At 31.9% G+C, this 13268-nt stretch overlaps 1 protein-coding gene across 1 annotated transcript in view; it reads left to right on the top strand.

Moving 5' to 3' along the window:
- DNAI4 (dynein axonemal intermediate chain 4) overlaps positions 1-10202 on the top strand; it is a 62411-nt gene extending 52209 nt beyond the window's left edge. The window contains exons 12-16 of the mRNA XM_075999182.1: positions 623-780; positions 1402-1523; positions 6513-6611; positions 7665-7891; positions 8650-10202. Coding sequence (XP_075855297.1) covers positions 623-780; positions 1402-1523; positions 6513-6611; positions 7665-7891; positions 8650-8899 — 856 coding nt within the window. The 3' untranslated portion in view covers positions 8900-10202. The remainder of the gene's footprint in view (positions 1-622; positions 781-1401; positions 1524-6512; positions 6612-7664; positions 7892-8649) is intronic.
- Positions 10203-13268: the final 3066 nt, after the last annotated feature.

The following is a 13268-nucleotide window of genomic DNA, read 5'->3' as shown; positions in this document are numbered from 1 at the left end:
AAAAATTTATAAAAAATCAAGGGAGTCAATACTAGGAGCAGAACACTCCATTAATCTGATAGGAAAAGAGTCAGTAATCTAATAAGTGATTTTCATTTTTCAGAAAAAAATTTTAAATCTCTATCATAGAATCAATCCAGTGGACAATCTGAAAATATAGGAAGAAGAATTATTTACCTGAATAGGATTTAAATGACTAATTGATTTAAGCCATGAAAAAAAAAAGTCTTTATAAAGATGAAGATACTTATATTCAATGCATCTAAATTAAAGTAAAAGTCAATTTACACAACTAAACTAAGAGAAAATGGAGTAAGAAAGTAGATTCTGAAAAGAAATTATTCACATTTGTGTTCCTGTTATGATAGCTTATATAATTAAGGGCCAGTAAAATTTCCCTTTTGTGGGAAATGAGAAAAACAGCAGTGAATGTTAGGTGGCAAAGTGATTGTCTTTCCTAAATTTCAAAATATTTAAAATAAAAACCCAGTTTTGAACAATAAAAGCATTATTATTTAAGTAGATCATGATTGTCTAGGGAATCTGTCCTTATCACTTATACTCCAAGGCTTTTAAAAACTTATTATGATGATTCTGTAATTAGTATGTTTCCCTGTTTCAGTGAATCACTACAAAAACATTTGGGACCTGTATGGCAACTACAGTGGATAGAACAAGATCGAGGAACAACAGGTGATGACAAAAGAGAAATACTAGTTTCTATATCAGCAGATGGAAGAATCGCCAAATGGGTTATACGGAAAGGACTGGACTGTCATGGTAAAAATAAAATATATCAAATTTTCTTCCCCTTATTATGTGCTGATTTAAAAATTCTTTTTTTTTTTGAGACAGAGTCTCGCTTATTGACCAGGCTAGAGTGAGTGCCGTGGCGTCAGCCTAGCTCACAGCAACCTCAAACTCCTGGGCTCAAGCAATCCTTCTGCCTCAGCCTCCCGAGTAGCTGGGACTACAGGCATGCGCCACCATGCCCGGCTAATTTTATATATATATTAGTTGGCCAATTAATTTCTTTCTATTTATAGTAGAGACGGGGTCTCGCTCTTGCTCAGGCTGGTTTCGAACTCCTGACCTCGAGCAATCCGCCCGCCTCAGCCTCCCAGAGTGCTAGGATTACAGGCGTGAGCCACCGCGCCCGGCTGATTTAAAAATTCTTAATGAACTATGTTTGAAAGTGACAAATTTTGAGCTGGCCAATAGAAAATAACTAGGTGTGGTCATTGTTTTTCTAAACATCTAGTTCTAGTATTTGCTAATTTTAACCTAATCATATGCCAAAGATGATAGAAATGGAGTATTGTTTGCAGAAGAAACATACATGATATTTGCAATACTTTTTCATGTGGTAAATAGCAAGTTGTATATATTTTTTTTTTAAAGATTTGATGCGATTAAAGCGAACTACTTCTAGCATCAGCAAAAAAGGAGGGGAAAAGGAAAAGAAAGGTGAAGCCTTGATATCTCGACAGGCTCCTGGAATGTGTTTTGCTTTTCATCCCAAGGTAAATTATTTCAATCTATTATTTATTATTGCAAATAACAATTTTCAAAAATTGAAGCTGTAAAATAAGATAAAATGTTAGCATGTTAATGAATATTTTGCCTAATATAGAGAGACAGAAAGTACGTAAGTGATTGCCAGAGGCTGGGGGATGGTAGAAAGAGAATAGATGAGTGGGGAGGAGAAATGGGAATGTCTGCTAATGATTGTGGAGTTTGTTTTTTGGGTGATGGTTGCAGAACTCTATGAAAAAATAAACATAGCTGTAGCTGTGTAGGTAGAATAGAACATTCCAGTCGGCTTTCATAAGACCTTCATCTGCTTGTCCAGACAAAAGGTATATATTTCTGAGGAACTAAGGAAGGACTCTACACTTTCATGCTTAACTTGAAAAATTAAACTTGCCTCTCTTACCCCTTTTGGCCACTCTGCTGCTCTATTATTAAACTTAACAGAAACCTAACCCACTGTATACAGTCCTCTGCATTTCAATGTGAGTGATGAGTCTCAGGATGTGGGATTTCTTAAGTTCATGTTTATCAAGACCAGAATTAAATTAGAGCACAGTTAATGCAGTTCTACTTTTTCTAATTCTTTTTACTTAGAAGTACTTTGGAATCAGAAAATTCAGCCACTCTGACAGACTTTTAAGAAAATATATCCCATGTTTTCGGTTACATGTAATATGATCATCTCTTTAGTGACACCACATTTACCTCAGTATGCAAACCAAAATGAGCTCCTTCTCTATTCTACCCTGTTATCCAAATGATATTTAAATCTTATCATCCCTTTCCTTCTAGTCCAAGCCTACTATTGCTAATGTAATTCAGGCCTTTATTATTTTATTACTTTAGCCATCTTCTAACTGCCTTCATTTTCAAGTTCCTATAATCCACCTTCACTTTGGCTCTAGAAAAGTAGTTCTAATGTGGGCAGGGAGGGGTGGATTTTCTCACCAGGGAATGTTTGGCAGTGTCTTACAATGTACAGACAGCTACCACAATCTTGCTATTCCACACTTCCCAACAAAGAATAATCTTGTCCAAACTGTCAATAGTGCCAAGTTAAGAAAACCTAGTCTGGGGTCCTAGAAATGTCTTTGACATGGGAATTCGAGATTATGTTAGTCTGTTCTGCATTGCTATAAAGGAATACCTGAGGCCTATATAGGAATACCTATAAAGAAAAGAAGTTTATTTGTTTCACAGTTCTACATGCTGTACAAGAAGCATGGCACCAGCATCTACTTCTGGTGAAAGCTTCAAGGAGGTTCCAATCAATGTGGAAGGTGAAGGGGGAGCAGGTGTGTCACATGGCAAGAGAAAGCACAAGAGAAAAGAGGTAGTGCCAGGCTCTTCTAAACAACCAGCTCTGGCATGAACTAATAAAGCAAGAACTCACTCATTCTGGTGGGAGAGCACCAAGCCATTCATTCATGAGAGATCTGCTCCCATAACCCAAATACCTCTCACAAAGTCCCACGTACAACACTGGGGATCAAATTTCAACATGAGATTTGGAGGGGCTAAGTATCCAAACTATATTAGAGGTATGATATGCTATGCTCTATAAATAAAGGCAATTTTACTTTTTCCTTTCTAGTCTCGTTGCCTTTTATTTCTTTTTCTTGCATGATTGCACTGGTTAGAACTTCCAGTACTATGATGAAAGCAGACATTCCTATATTGTTCCTGATCTTAGGGGAAAAGCATTCAATCTTTCACTATTAAAGATGCCAGTTGAAAGTTTTTTGTAGATGCAGTTAATCAGGTTGAGGAATTTGCGTTACATTCCTAGTTGGTTGAGTGTTTTTATCAGGATGGATGTTGGATTTTGTCAAATGATTTTTCTGTATCTATTAAGATGATTATATAGTTTTTCTTTTTGAGTTTGTTAGTATGATGAATTACATTGACTAATTTTTTGAATGTTTATTCCTGGAATAAACTCCACTTGATTATTATTTAGTACCTTTTTAATATACTTTGAATTTGAATTTGACATTCTAAAATTTTTTTTAGAATTTTTACATATTTGTAAAGGATATTGATCTGTAGTTTTCTTGTGTTGTCTTCTGATTTTGATATCAAGGTAATGCTGGCCCCAAGGAATATTTTTAAAGAATTTGCATAAAATTGATATTATTTCTTCATTACATATTTGATAGAATTAACCATCCAGACCTGGAGTTTTCTTTGTGAGGAGATTTTTAACTTTTGACTACAAATTCAAATTTTTAACAGATGTAGGGTTATTATGGCTATCTATTCCTTCTTGAGTGAGCTTTAGTAATTTGTAACTTTTAAGGAATTTGTCTATTTTATCTAAGTTGTTGAATTTATTGGTAAAATAATAGTCCCTTATTATCCCTTGCATTAAGTGTAGACTATGTATTAATATCTCTTCTTTTTTTTTCCTGATTAGTCTGGCTAGAAGTTTATCAGTTTTATAGATCTCAAAGAACTAGGTTTTAATTTGATTTTCACTATTGTTTTTCTGTTTTCTATATCATTTATTTCCACTTTGATCTTTATTATTTCCTTTCTTCTGTTTATTTGGTTTTAATTTGCTTTTATTTTTCTAGTTTCTTAAGATGATAGCTAAGGTCATTGATTTGCAACCTTTATTCTTTTTTAATATAGGTATTTGTGTTATAACATTCCCTCTAAGTACTGCTTTATCAGCATCCCTCAAATTCTGATACATTGTATTTTCATTTTCATTCTGTTCAAAATACTTTCCAATTTCTTCTTTGATGTCTTTTTTGATAGGTATGTTATTTATAAGTATGTTATTTAGTTTCCAAAAATTTAGAGATTTTCCAAACATCTTTCTCTTATTGATTTCTAATGTAATCCCACCATGATCAGAGAACATACTTTTTATAACCTGAATCCTTTTGAATTTGTTAAGATTTGTTATAAAGGCCAGAATATGGTCTATATTACTAAATATTCCCTGTGCACCTAAGAAAAATGTATATTCTGCTATTGTTGGGTTGAGTGTTCTATAAATGTCAATCAGGTTAAGTTAGTTCATAGTGTTGTTCTAGTTTACTATATCTTTGCTGATTTTCTGCCTACTTTTTCCAAAAATTATTGAGAGAGATATATTGAAGTCTCCAGCTATAATGAGGGATTTGTGTATTTTTCCTTGCAGGTCTATTTTTTGTTTTGTATATCTTGATGGTTTGTTATTAGGTACATACATGTATGGTTGTAATTATGTCCTTTTGATTAATCAACTCCTTTATCATTATGAGATGGCCTTATTCATAACTGGTAATATATTCTTTACTCTGAAATCTACTTAGTCTCATATTAATGTAGACACTCCAGCTTTCTTTTAACTAATATTAGCATGGTTTATCATTTTTCATCCTTTTTCTTTATAGTTAAAGTACTTTTTTGTAGACAGCATATAGTTGGATCTTGCTTTTTTATACAATCTTAAAATCTCTGGCTTTTAATTGTAATGCTAAGACCATTTACATTCAGTTTGATTATTGATATGGTCTGATTTGAATCCATCATCTTTTTTGACTGGTTTATTAAAGTGGGCATGTATAAAATGTCTGGCCTCTATGCCTTAAGGCAGGACTCTGAAGGGCCATCCTCTCTACAGAGCTTCTTATAGGTTGGACTGAGCTCTCAGGTGCAGTTGCTTCACAGTTCAACTTAAATATCTGTCCGTTCCTGTTTCTCTCATAGAGGTTGTTCCTGAGTGTATTTCCCAATAAACCTCTTACATGAAATTTCAGAGTTTCAGAGTTTATTTACTAGGAAATCCAACTTTTGACAGTGACCTTGACAATCCCTAGAGAAAGATGACCACTTATGAATGGTGTTGGGATAATCATTATCCATATTTTTTTAAAAAAGAAATTAGATTTCTACACTATCATACATAAACACCTTTTAGAAGAAAATATAGGAAAATATCTCTATGACCTCAAGGTATGGAAATATTTCTTAAACAAAGCACAAAAGATGCTAAATGTAACAAAAAATGAGAACTTCTGTTTATCAAAGAAAATATAAAGAAAGTAAAACAATAAGCCATACACTGGGAGAAGATACTTGCTACATATGTTATAGACAGAGCAATAGAATCTAGAATATATGAAGAACTTATATAAATGAATATGAAAAAGACAAATTATTAGTAAAATGGTCAAGAGACATAAACAGAAGAGAAAACACAGATGGTCAATAAACATAAAGTGTTCAACCTTATTTATGTAAATGAGACTTAAAATCATGAGATATACTTTTACATCTAATAAAATGGCAACATTTAAGATTTCTGATGTAACCCAACTGTGGAAGAGAATGTGAATCAAAGGGAATTTTTATATACTGCCAATGAATGTAAATTGGTAATACCATTTTGGTAGATATTGTACTGTATTGTGTAATTTAAAGCTGCCAGGTGGGGTGGTGCTTGTCTAGAGGCTGAGGCAGGAGAATCACTTGAGCCCAGAGTTTGAGGTTGCAGTGAGCTATGATTGTACCACTGTACTCTAGTCTGGGTGACAGAGTGAGATCTTTTCTAAAAAATGAAATAAAATAAAATAAAACTGCATATTTGTCTTCTCTTTTACTCATTCTAATGAAAGAGCTTACTTACTCTTAACTGTTACTTACTATTTTCCTGGACTGCTACCATAGTTCCATTGTCAAGAATCTGTAATGTTAGAAAGTTTCTTCCTCATTTTAAGCCAAAGTTTTTCCATATAACTTCTAGACTGGATATTAAATGCTAGCCACTATTCTAGCAAAGGATGAATCTATATTTTCTTTTGCATAGTAGTCTAGAGGTAGTTTCATTATTATAAAATCATGACAGAAAAAAAAATAAGACATCAGACACCTAAATTCAAGATAGTATTTCTAGTTTGGGTTCTTGAACTGATTTTAATAGATTCTAAATTGTCTAACCTTCTGTTTAGCACACTTAATAATATGCATTTTGATTTGTGTTGTAGGATACAAATATCTATTTGGCTGGCACTGAAGAAGGCCATATTCACAAATGTTCTTGTTCATATAACGAACAATACCTAGAGACCTACAGAGGGCATAAGGTTAGTTTAATTATAATAGGTATGGAGAATTTAATTTATCTTGTAGTATTTCTGGAAAAAAAACTGTATCATTAATATCATTATATACAGTGTATTCAACATGCAGTCAATTTACACCTTCAGAATTAACAATGCCAACTTGAATTAAGTGCTTTTTTTCTGTGGAAACCCCGGTGGGACATTTTATTTGGCTTCTAGATATCCTTGACTTCTTTTTGCAAGTTTTGGAAGTCACAATTTTTGTTTCTAAAAGACTTTGCTTATGATAACATGCTGATCCCAAAGTAAAATTGTTTCTTGCTCATGCCTATTCTCTATTTTTTTTTTTTTAAGAGACACAAGTCTTGCTATATTGCCCATGCTGTCCTTGATCTCCTGGACTCAAGGGATCCTCTCACCTCAGCCTCCCAAGTAGTGGGACTATGTACTCTATATCTTTTTATGATTGTACCATTCATGTTTTCTTCATTTACTCCATCATTCCTTTTTTTCTTAATGTTTTATTTTTTTAAGTAAGTATGTATGATATAATATTGTAGCAACTATATTTTTATGTTTCTATGTGGAATAATTTAGGGAAGATTCAATTTATCATCTTATTCTCCGCTACAGTAATGCCCACACAATTGTGGATGGTATGGCTGGATGTAGTGGCTCATGCCTGTAATCTTAGACTTTGGGAAACTAAGATGGGAAGATTGCTTGAGGCCAAGAGTTCAAGACCAGCCTGGGCAACATAGCAAGACTCCATCTCTAAAAAGAAAATTAAAAAATTAGACGGGGATGTTGGCATGCACCTGCAGTCCTCGCTACTCAGGAGACTGAGCCAGGAGGATTACTTGCGCCCAGAAGGTTGAAGTCGCAGTGTGCTATGATGGTGCCACTGCACTCTAGCCTGGCACAGAGCAAGACCCTGTCTAAAAATAAAATATATAAAATAAAATAAAACGGTAATCTAGAAATCTTAGCAATTTTAACTTGCTGATTGAATTTAAAATATAGGATGTTAAATATCATCTACCTATGTATTTTAATTTATTTTTTTATTTCTAGGGTCCAGTGTACAAAGTAACTTGGAATCCATTTTGTCATGATGTATTTTTAAGCTGTTCTGCAGATTGGGGTCTTATTATATGGCAACAGGATAATATCAAGCCATTTTTGAGTTTTTATCCAACTACTTATGTAGTTTACGATGTTGCCTGGTCTCCAAAATCAGCCTATATCTTTGCAGCTGCAAATGAGAGCAGAGTGGAGATTTGGGACCTTCACATCAGTACGTAAGTGTTAATATTTTTCTTGGGGACATTTCTAGTAGAAACAGTTCAAACTAAATGATACTGATAGTTTTGACATCAGTTAGAGAGTACTATAGTTACTTGAAAAGTAATAATAGTGTACATTATGAGAGTCCTCTATGAATAAAGATGCATGACAGGATACTATATTAATGTTAATTACTTATACCCTATGTGGTTTTAAAATGTCTGAATGAAAATAGTTTACCTAACTCATCTCCTCAAACTTTTACAGGATGATATAAGATGTTACATAACTATCTTGAATTCTTACTGTCCGTTTATAGAAGAACGTATCTTTTCTCTTAAGGCCTTCACCTAAATTGGGTGAAACCTAGCCATATTATAGAGGGTAATCAACTTTATTCAAAGTCTACTGATTTAAATGTTAATCACATCTAAAAAAAATACCTTCACAGCAATGTGTAGACTAGTGTTTGACTAAACAACTAGGTACCATAGACTAGCCAAGTTGACACACAAAATTAATCATCACAAAAGTTTAAATTTATAGGCTCAGACCTTAATTGTGAATTAATTTAATTTACCTGGTTGAAGAAATGATAGTTTTGATTGAGTAAGGAATGAGAAGCAGTTATTTTTGAGCTTGGAAGCACTTGAAGTTTCTGGGTTTTGTTATATGAAATAAAAAAGAAATCTCAAAACTTTTCTTAGTCTGTATATTTAGAAGACCATATTAATATAACAACCGAATTTACAGTTAAAATATTTCATTGCAGTTTGGACCCTCTGATTGTGCATGTTGCTAATCCTGGAGTCAAGTTCACAACCATTCTCTTTGCCAAACAAACAGATTGCCTTCTGGTGGGAGACAGTGATGGACAAGTTGCTGTGTATGAACTGAGAAATATGCCTACTGCTTTGGATTCTGTCCGGGTAAGACTCAAAAGTAAAGAATGGGTGTCATTTTATGAGTCTATTCATAAAATGTTGTACTTTTGTAGCATGCAAGGGATTTACATTTCTTAAGTATCTTAAGGGTAAGGTATAGAAAGAACATAAGTTGCAAGAGTTACTACCTACTAGGCATAATACCTGTTAGGCTTATTTTCTTTCAACCTCACTTTCTTTATCTATAAATCATGTAAAATAATAGTGTTACTGAGCACAATAATTATAAATATTATGTAGAAGAACTTAAAATTGTACCTAGTATATAGTCAGGACTTAATAACTTTTAAATAAAGCTGAAGAAGTTTGTTTCATATATGAAAGATTTTTACATGAAGTAATTGTATTTTTCAATACTATCTAATGTTCATGAAAACAGGCATTTTCTGTTGGCATTATCCTATTCTCTTACTCTGGTCTTCAAATATCAAAGTCTTGTTGCCAAGCATTGACAAGCAACTCAGTATCACTAGGTTCCCATCATTTTTACAATAGCTTTTCAAGGGTTTTTTTTTCTGTTTCTTACATTTAAATTGTTACTGCAAACAATAATCTGGTAAATATTACCACAAATATTATCAATATGTTAAAAATATTAAAAATATGCACAAATCAATTAAAAAACCCACCAGACTCCAATAGAAGAGTGGGCAATGATCAGGAACAGGTCATTCACAAAAACTGACTAGTAAATATATTTTAAAACCTTTCTAATAACTAAATAAGTAAAAATATTATTAAATTAAAATGTGATAGTATTCTCATATATCAAATTAATAAGGTTTATTAAAAATATTTTATGGGACTCCTCAATACTGGCAAACATTTGATAAGTCCTATTGTACTGATTCTTGGAATAGAAATTGGTATAGCCTCTTTGAAATCTATTTGACAGCCTGAATCAAGACCATCAGAAATGTTCAGGGAATGTTCATTCCCTTTAACTAGTAATTACACTTCTGGGACTCTATCGTTCAGAAATATTCATAAATGTGATAAAAAATTAATTATTGCATTACTTGTGATAGGATAAAAGAAAAGAAAAAGGAATAATATAAATATCCAACAAGAGGGAAATGTGACCAGGGGAATCAGATGGTTGATGAGATCAGGCTCACATGTAGGAGGTAGAGTTCTACCCCAACCATATGGATTGCAAATGTTAAATAAGTAAATAAATAAAATGCTTAGGACTTCATACTTGTCATTCACTTGGCCTAAAATCCACAAGGTTTGTTCTTTTGCCCACTCAAATGTCATTTTCCCAGTGAAGTCTTTTCTGATGATCTTATTTAAAAATTGTAACCTCTGCTCTTTCTCATGCTCCCTATTCAATACTCTTGCATGACTTGTTTTTCTTAATAACGCTTATCACCTTAAAATAAATATAAATTTATTTATGTATTTTATATTTATGTATGTATACATTTATATATTCTAATATGATTTATTTATGTATTTTGTTATTACACATGTCCCACAACTAGAATGTAACTCCATGAAAACAGTGATTTTTTGTCCTTTTTGTTCTGGGCTGTGTCCTCCTGGCCTAGTGTAGTATCTGGCTTATAGTAGTTATTCAATAAATGCTTTTTGAATAAATATGCATTGAAAATTAGAAGAAGAAATCAATATATTATAAATATTATTTCTTGGGGTGGGATTATGATGAATTTTATTTTTCTTTTTTTGCTTATCTGTTTTTCAAATTATCTACATGACATAATTTTTTTCCCCAAGATTCACTGGTCTCCTTATGTAATAATTTTAGTCTACTCTGAGGAATGCAACCCTAATGGCTTACTTTTCATGACATAAGACATTTTAGTATTTTCAATTCCTCACACATGAGTTGAGTATAAGATATTTTAATAGGTGATAGGATGTTTATCTCCACATTGAAACTTGTCTAAGATACACAACTCATCAGCCAAAAGAAATTTAAAGAAAATTTTATTCTTTATTCACATCTCTTAAAATTCATTTAAGTAGATCCAAATACATAGTTCATAATAATCCTTTTTCTTCTTCTGTCCATATCTCTCAAATCCTAAATGTAGCCTCAAACCCTAATCCTTCCTTTTTTATCTCTATTATTCTTTTAGTTCTGTTTCACAAGAGCTCTAAGAACTTGTCCACAAACTGAACTTGGGTCAGTGGGGAGGAGGAGTTCAGTTGTTTTGAGTTGTTCTAAAATGTTTGTTAGTGTGTATTGGAGGTAACAGTGGAAGGGAAGTCTGTGAGCATTAGCATATTGATTCTTTTCATTGCATATATGTCTGTAGAACCTATCAAGTACTATAATTATCAAAATAAATTACAATATTTTGTATACACGTCTTTTTTACTAGTTTGAGCTACTTGGAAACTTGTGTATTCAAGTATCTAGCACACAATAGGCATTCAGTGAATGTTGAATAAATGTCTGAATGAACAAACACACACACACACACAAAGGCATATAATTTTTAAGAAAGGGACAAGGGATATTCAAGAAACTATGATCAAGTCATCAAGTCATAAAGAACAGAATAATAAACTCCTATAGAACCACAGAGCAGAAAAATAATTGATTTTTGAAAGGCAAATAGGAAGAAGAAAAGGAAAAAAAGAGAAGAATGCTTTGGGGATGACTTTCACAAAGGAGATTAAATTTCAACTATGTTTGTCGGTTTAGGATTTTTCCTTGCAGACCAAGGGTAGAACTGTTATTCTAGACTGAGGAGAAAGGCTTGAACAAAGATACAGAATTAGAAAGGTCCATGGCATTTTAAGGAAATGCTGAATTGGTTCATTTGGGATCAGAAAAAGTATGACTGTCATGATAAAGAGTTTGATCTTTATTCTATGGAAAATGGAAAGCCATTTAAGGTTTACAATTCTAAAAGTGACAGGAAAAAAATTAAATTAGATCCCTGTCTCATACTTTGTACAATGGTTAAACTCCTTTGTGAAAAACAAAAAAAAGAACTAGAAGAAAATATAGGAGCATATCTTCATGCTTTAAGGGCAAGGATAGATTTTTTTAAAGTAAGACTAAAAAACAAAACCCCTTAATTTTTGTGTTTCCTTATTTGTAAAATGGATATAATAATGGCACCAGAATCAAAGGTTGTTAGAAAGATGAAATGAGTTAGTAGGTACAATATAGTTGAAACTGTTATTAGCACATAGTAAGCTCTCAATAAAACCCAACTATTCTTTATATGATTATTACATCAAAATTAAAGTTTTCTATTCAAGATTTCATTTGTCAAATTAAAAGTAACAGATTGGAAGACGAGATTTCCAACATATATAACAGACATTTAGTATCTCGTATATACAAAGAACTCTAATAAAACAATAAGTCAAACAACTCAATTTTTTAAATGGGCAAATATATAAAATAGTAATTCACAGAAGTGGAAACTGGAATATCAAATAAACTTTTGAAGCAACATTCATTGTCACTAGCAATGAGGAAATATGCTAGTAAAATTATGTAAGATACTAGTTCATACTGATTGGATTTACAAAAATTAAAATGTCAGCCAAACTCAAATGCTAGCAAAGTTGTAGGGAATTAGGAACTACCTAAAAGTTCCCTATTCTGATGAGAATATAAATTATAATAGCCTCTTTCAAGAGCATTTCAATAAAACAGAAAATTCAAATGCCATATAAGCCAGTGATACCATAGAGAATTACATTTTACACATGTATATCAGGAGACATGTATAAGGTATCAATGTGTTTTTATTTCTTTTTTCTAATGTTCCCTAAGGTAGTCTTAATACATAGAAAAGATTACCCAGTCTACTTTGGCTTATATTCAAATGATATGTTGTAAATTGAAAAAAAATAGTTCACCTTAAGTTCTTACATTTAGATTATATATTTCATTTTTCTGTTTATAAGTCCAGCAGATTTTATTGTAATATATACTTTTAAGTGAGATTTTTATAACTTAAATTTTTTTTTCTTTTATTTGCAGTTTCCCCTTCAATGTTATATAACTTAAATTTTAAAAAATATTTTAAATTTCATTTATAAATTTAATATATTGGATTTTTAATTACTTCCATTGTCTTATAGACAAACAAATCTCAGATACTTAAGGAATTCATATTAATTTCATAAACATTTTAAATATGATGAATCACATTTTCTTAAGTGTTCCAATGCTGTTTACAAATTAGTAAGATTTCAATCTGTGATCACAAGTGTATATCAATTACCCGATGGCACATTTATATAAGAATCAAATGTTTATCTGTTAGGCAATCTAACGTGGCAAACTCTCTTTATATGATCAATATTTAAAATATCAAGTATGTGTAAATCCCTTGATGCAGAGAATATTAAAATTATCTGTTTGATTTGCTGTATCATTTAGAGTAAAAAGGAATAATATTATAAGTATTTTTGGAGATTATTTTCTCAACTGACTGAGATGTGTTATTGA

This window comes from Microcebus murinus, chromosome 2, assembly GCF_040939455.1.
Source record: "Microcebus murinus isolate Inina chromosome 2, M.murinus_Inina_mat1.0, whole genome shotgun sequence".
NCBI classification, from domain to species: Eukaryota; Metazoa; Chordata; class Mammalia; order Primates; family Cheirogaleidae; genus Microcebus; species Microcebus murinus.
Note: the sequence above shows the minus strand (reverse complement) of the source record. Positions and strands in the feature narration are given on the sequence as shown.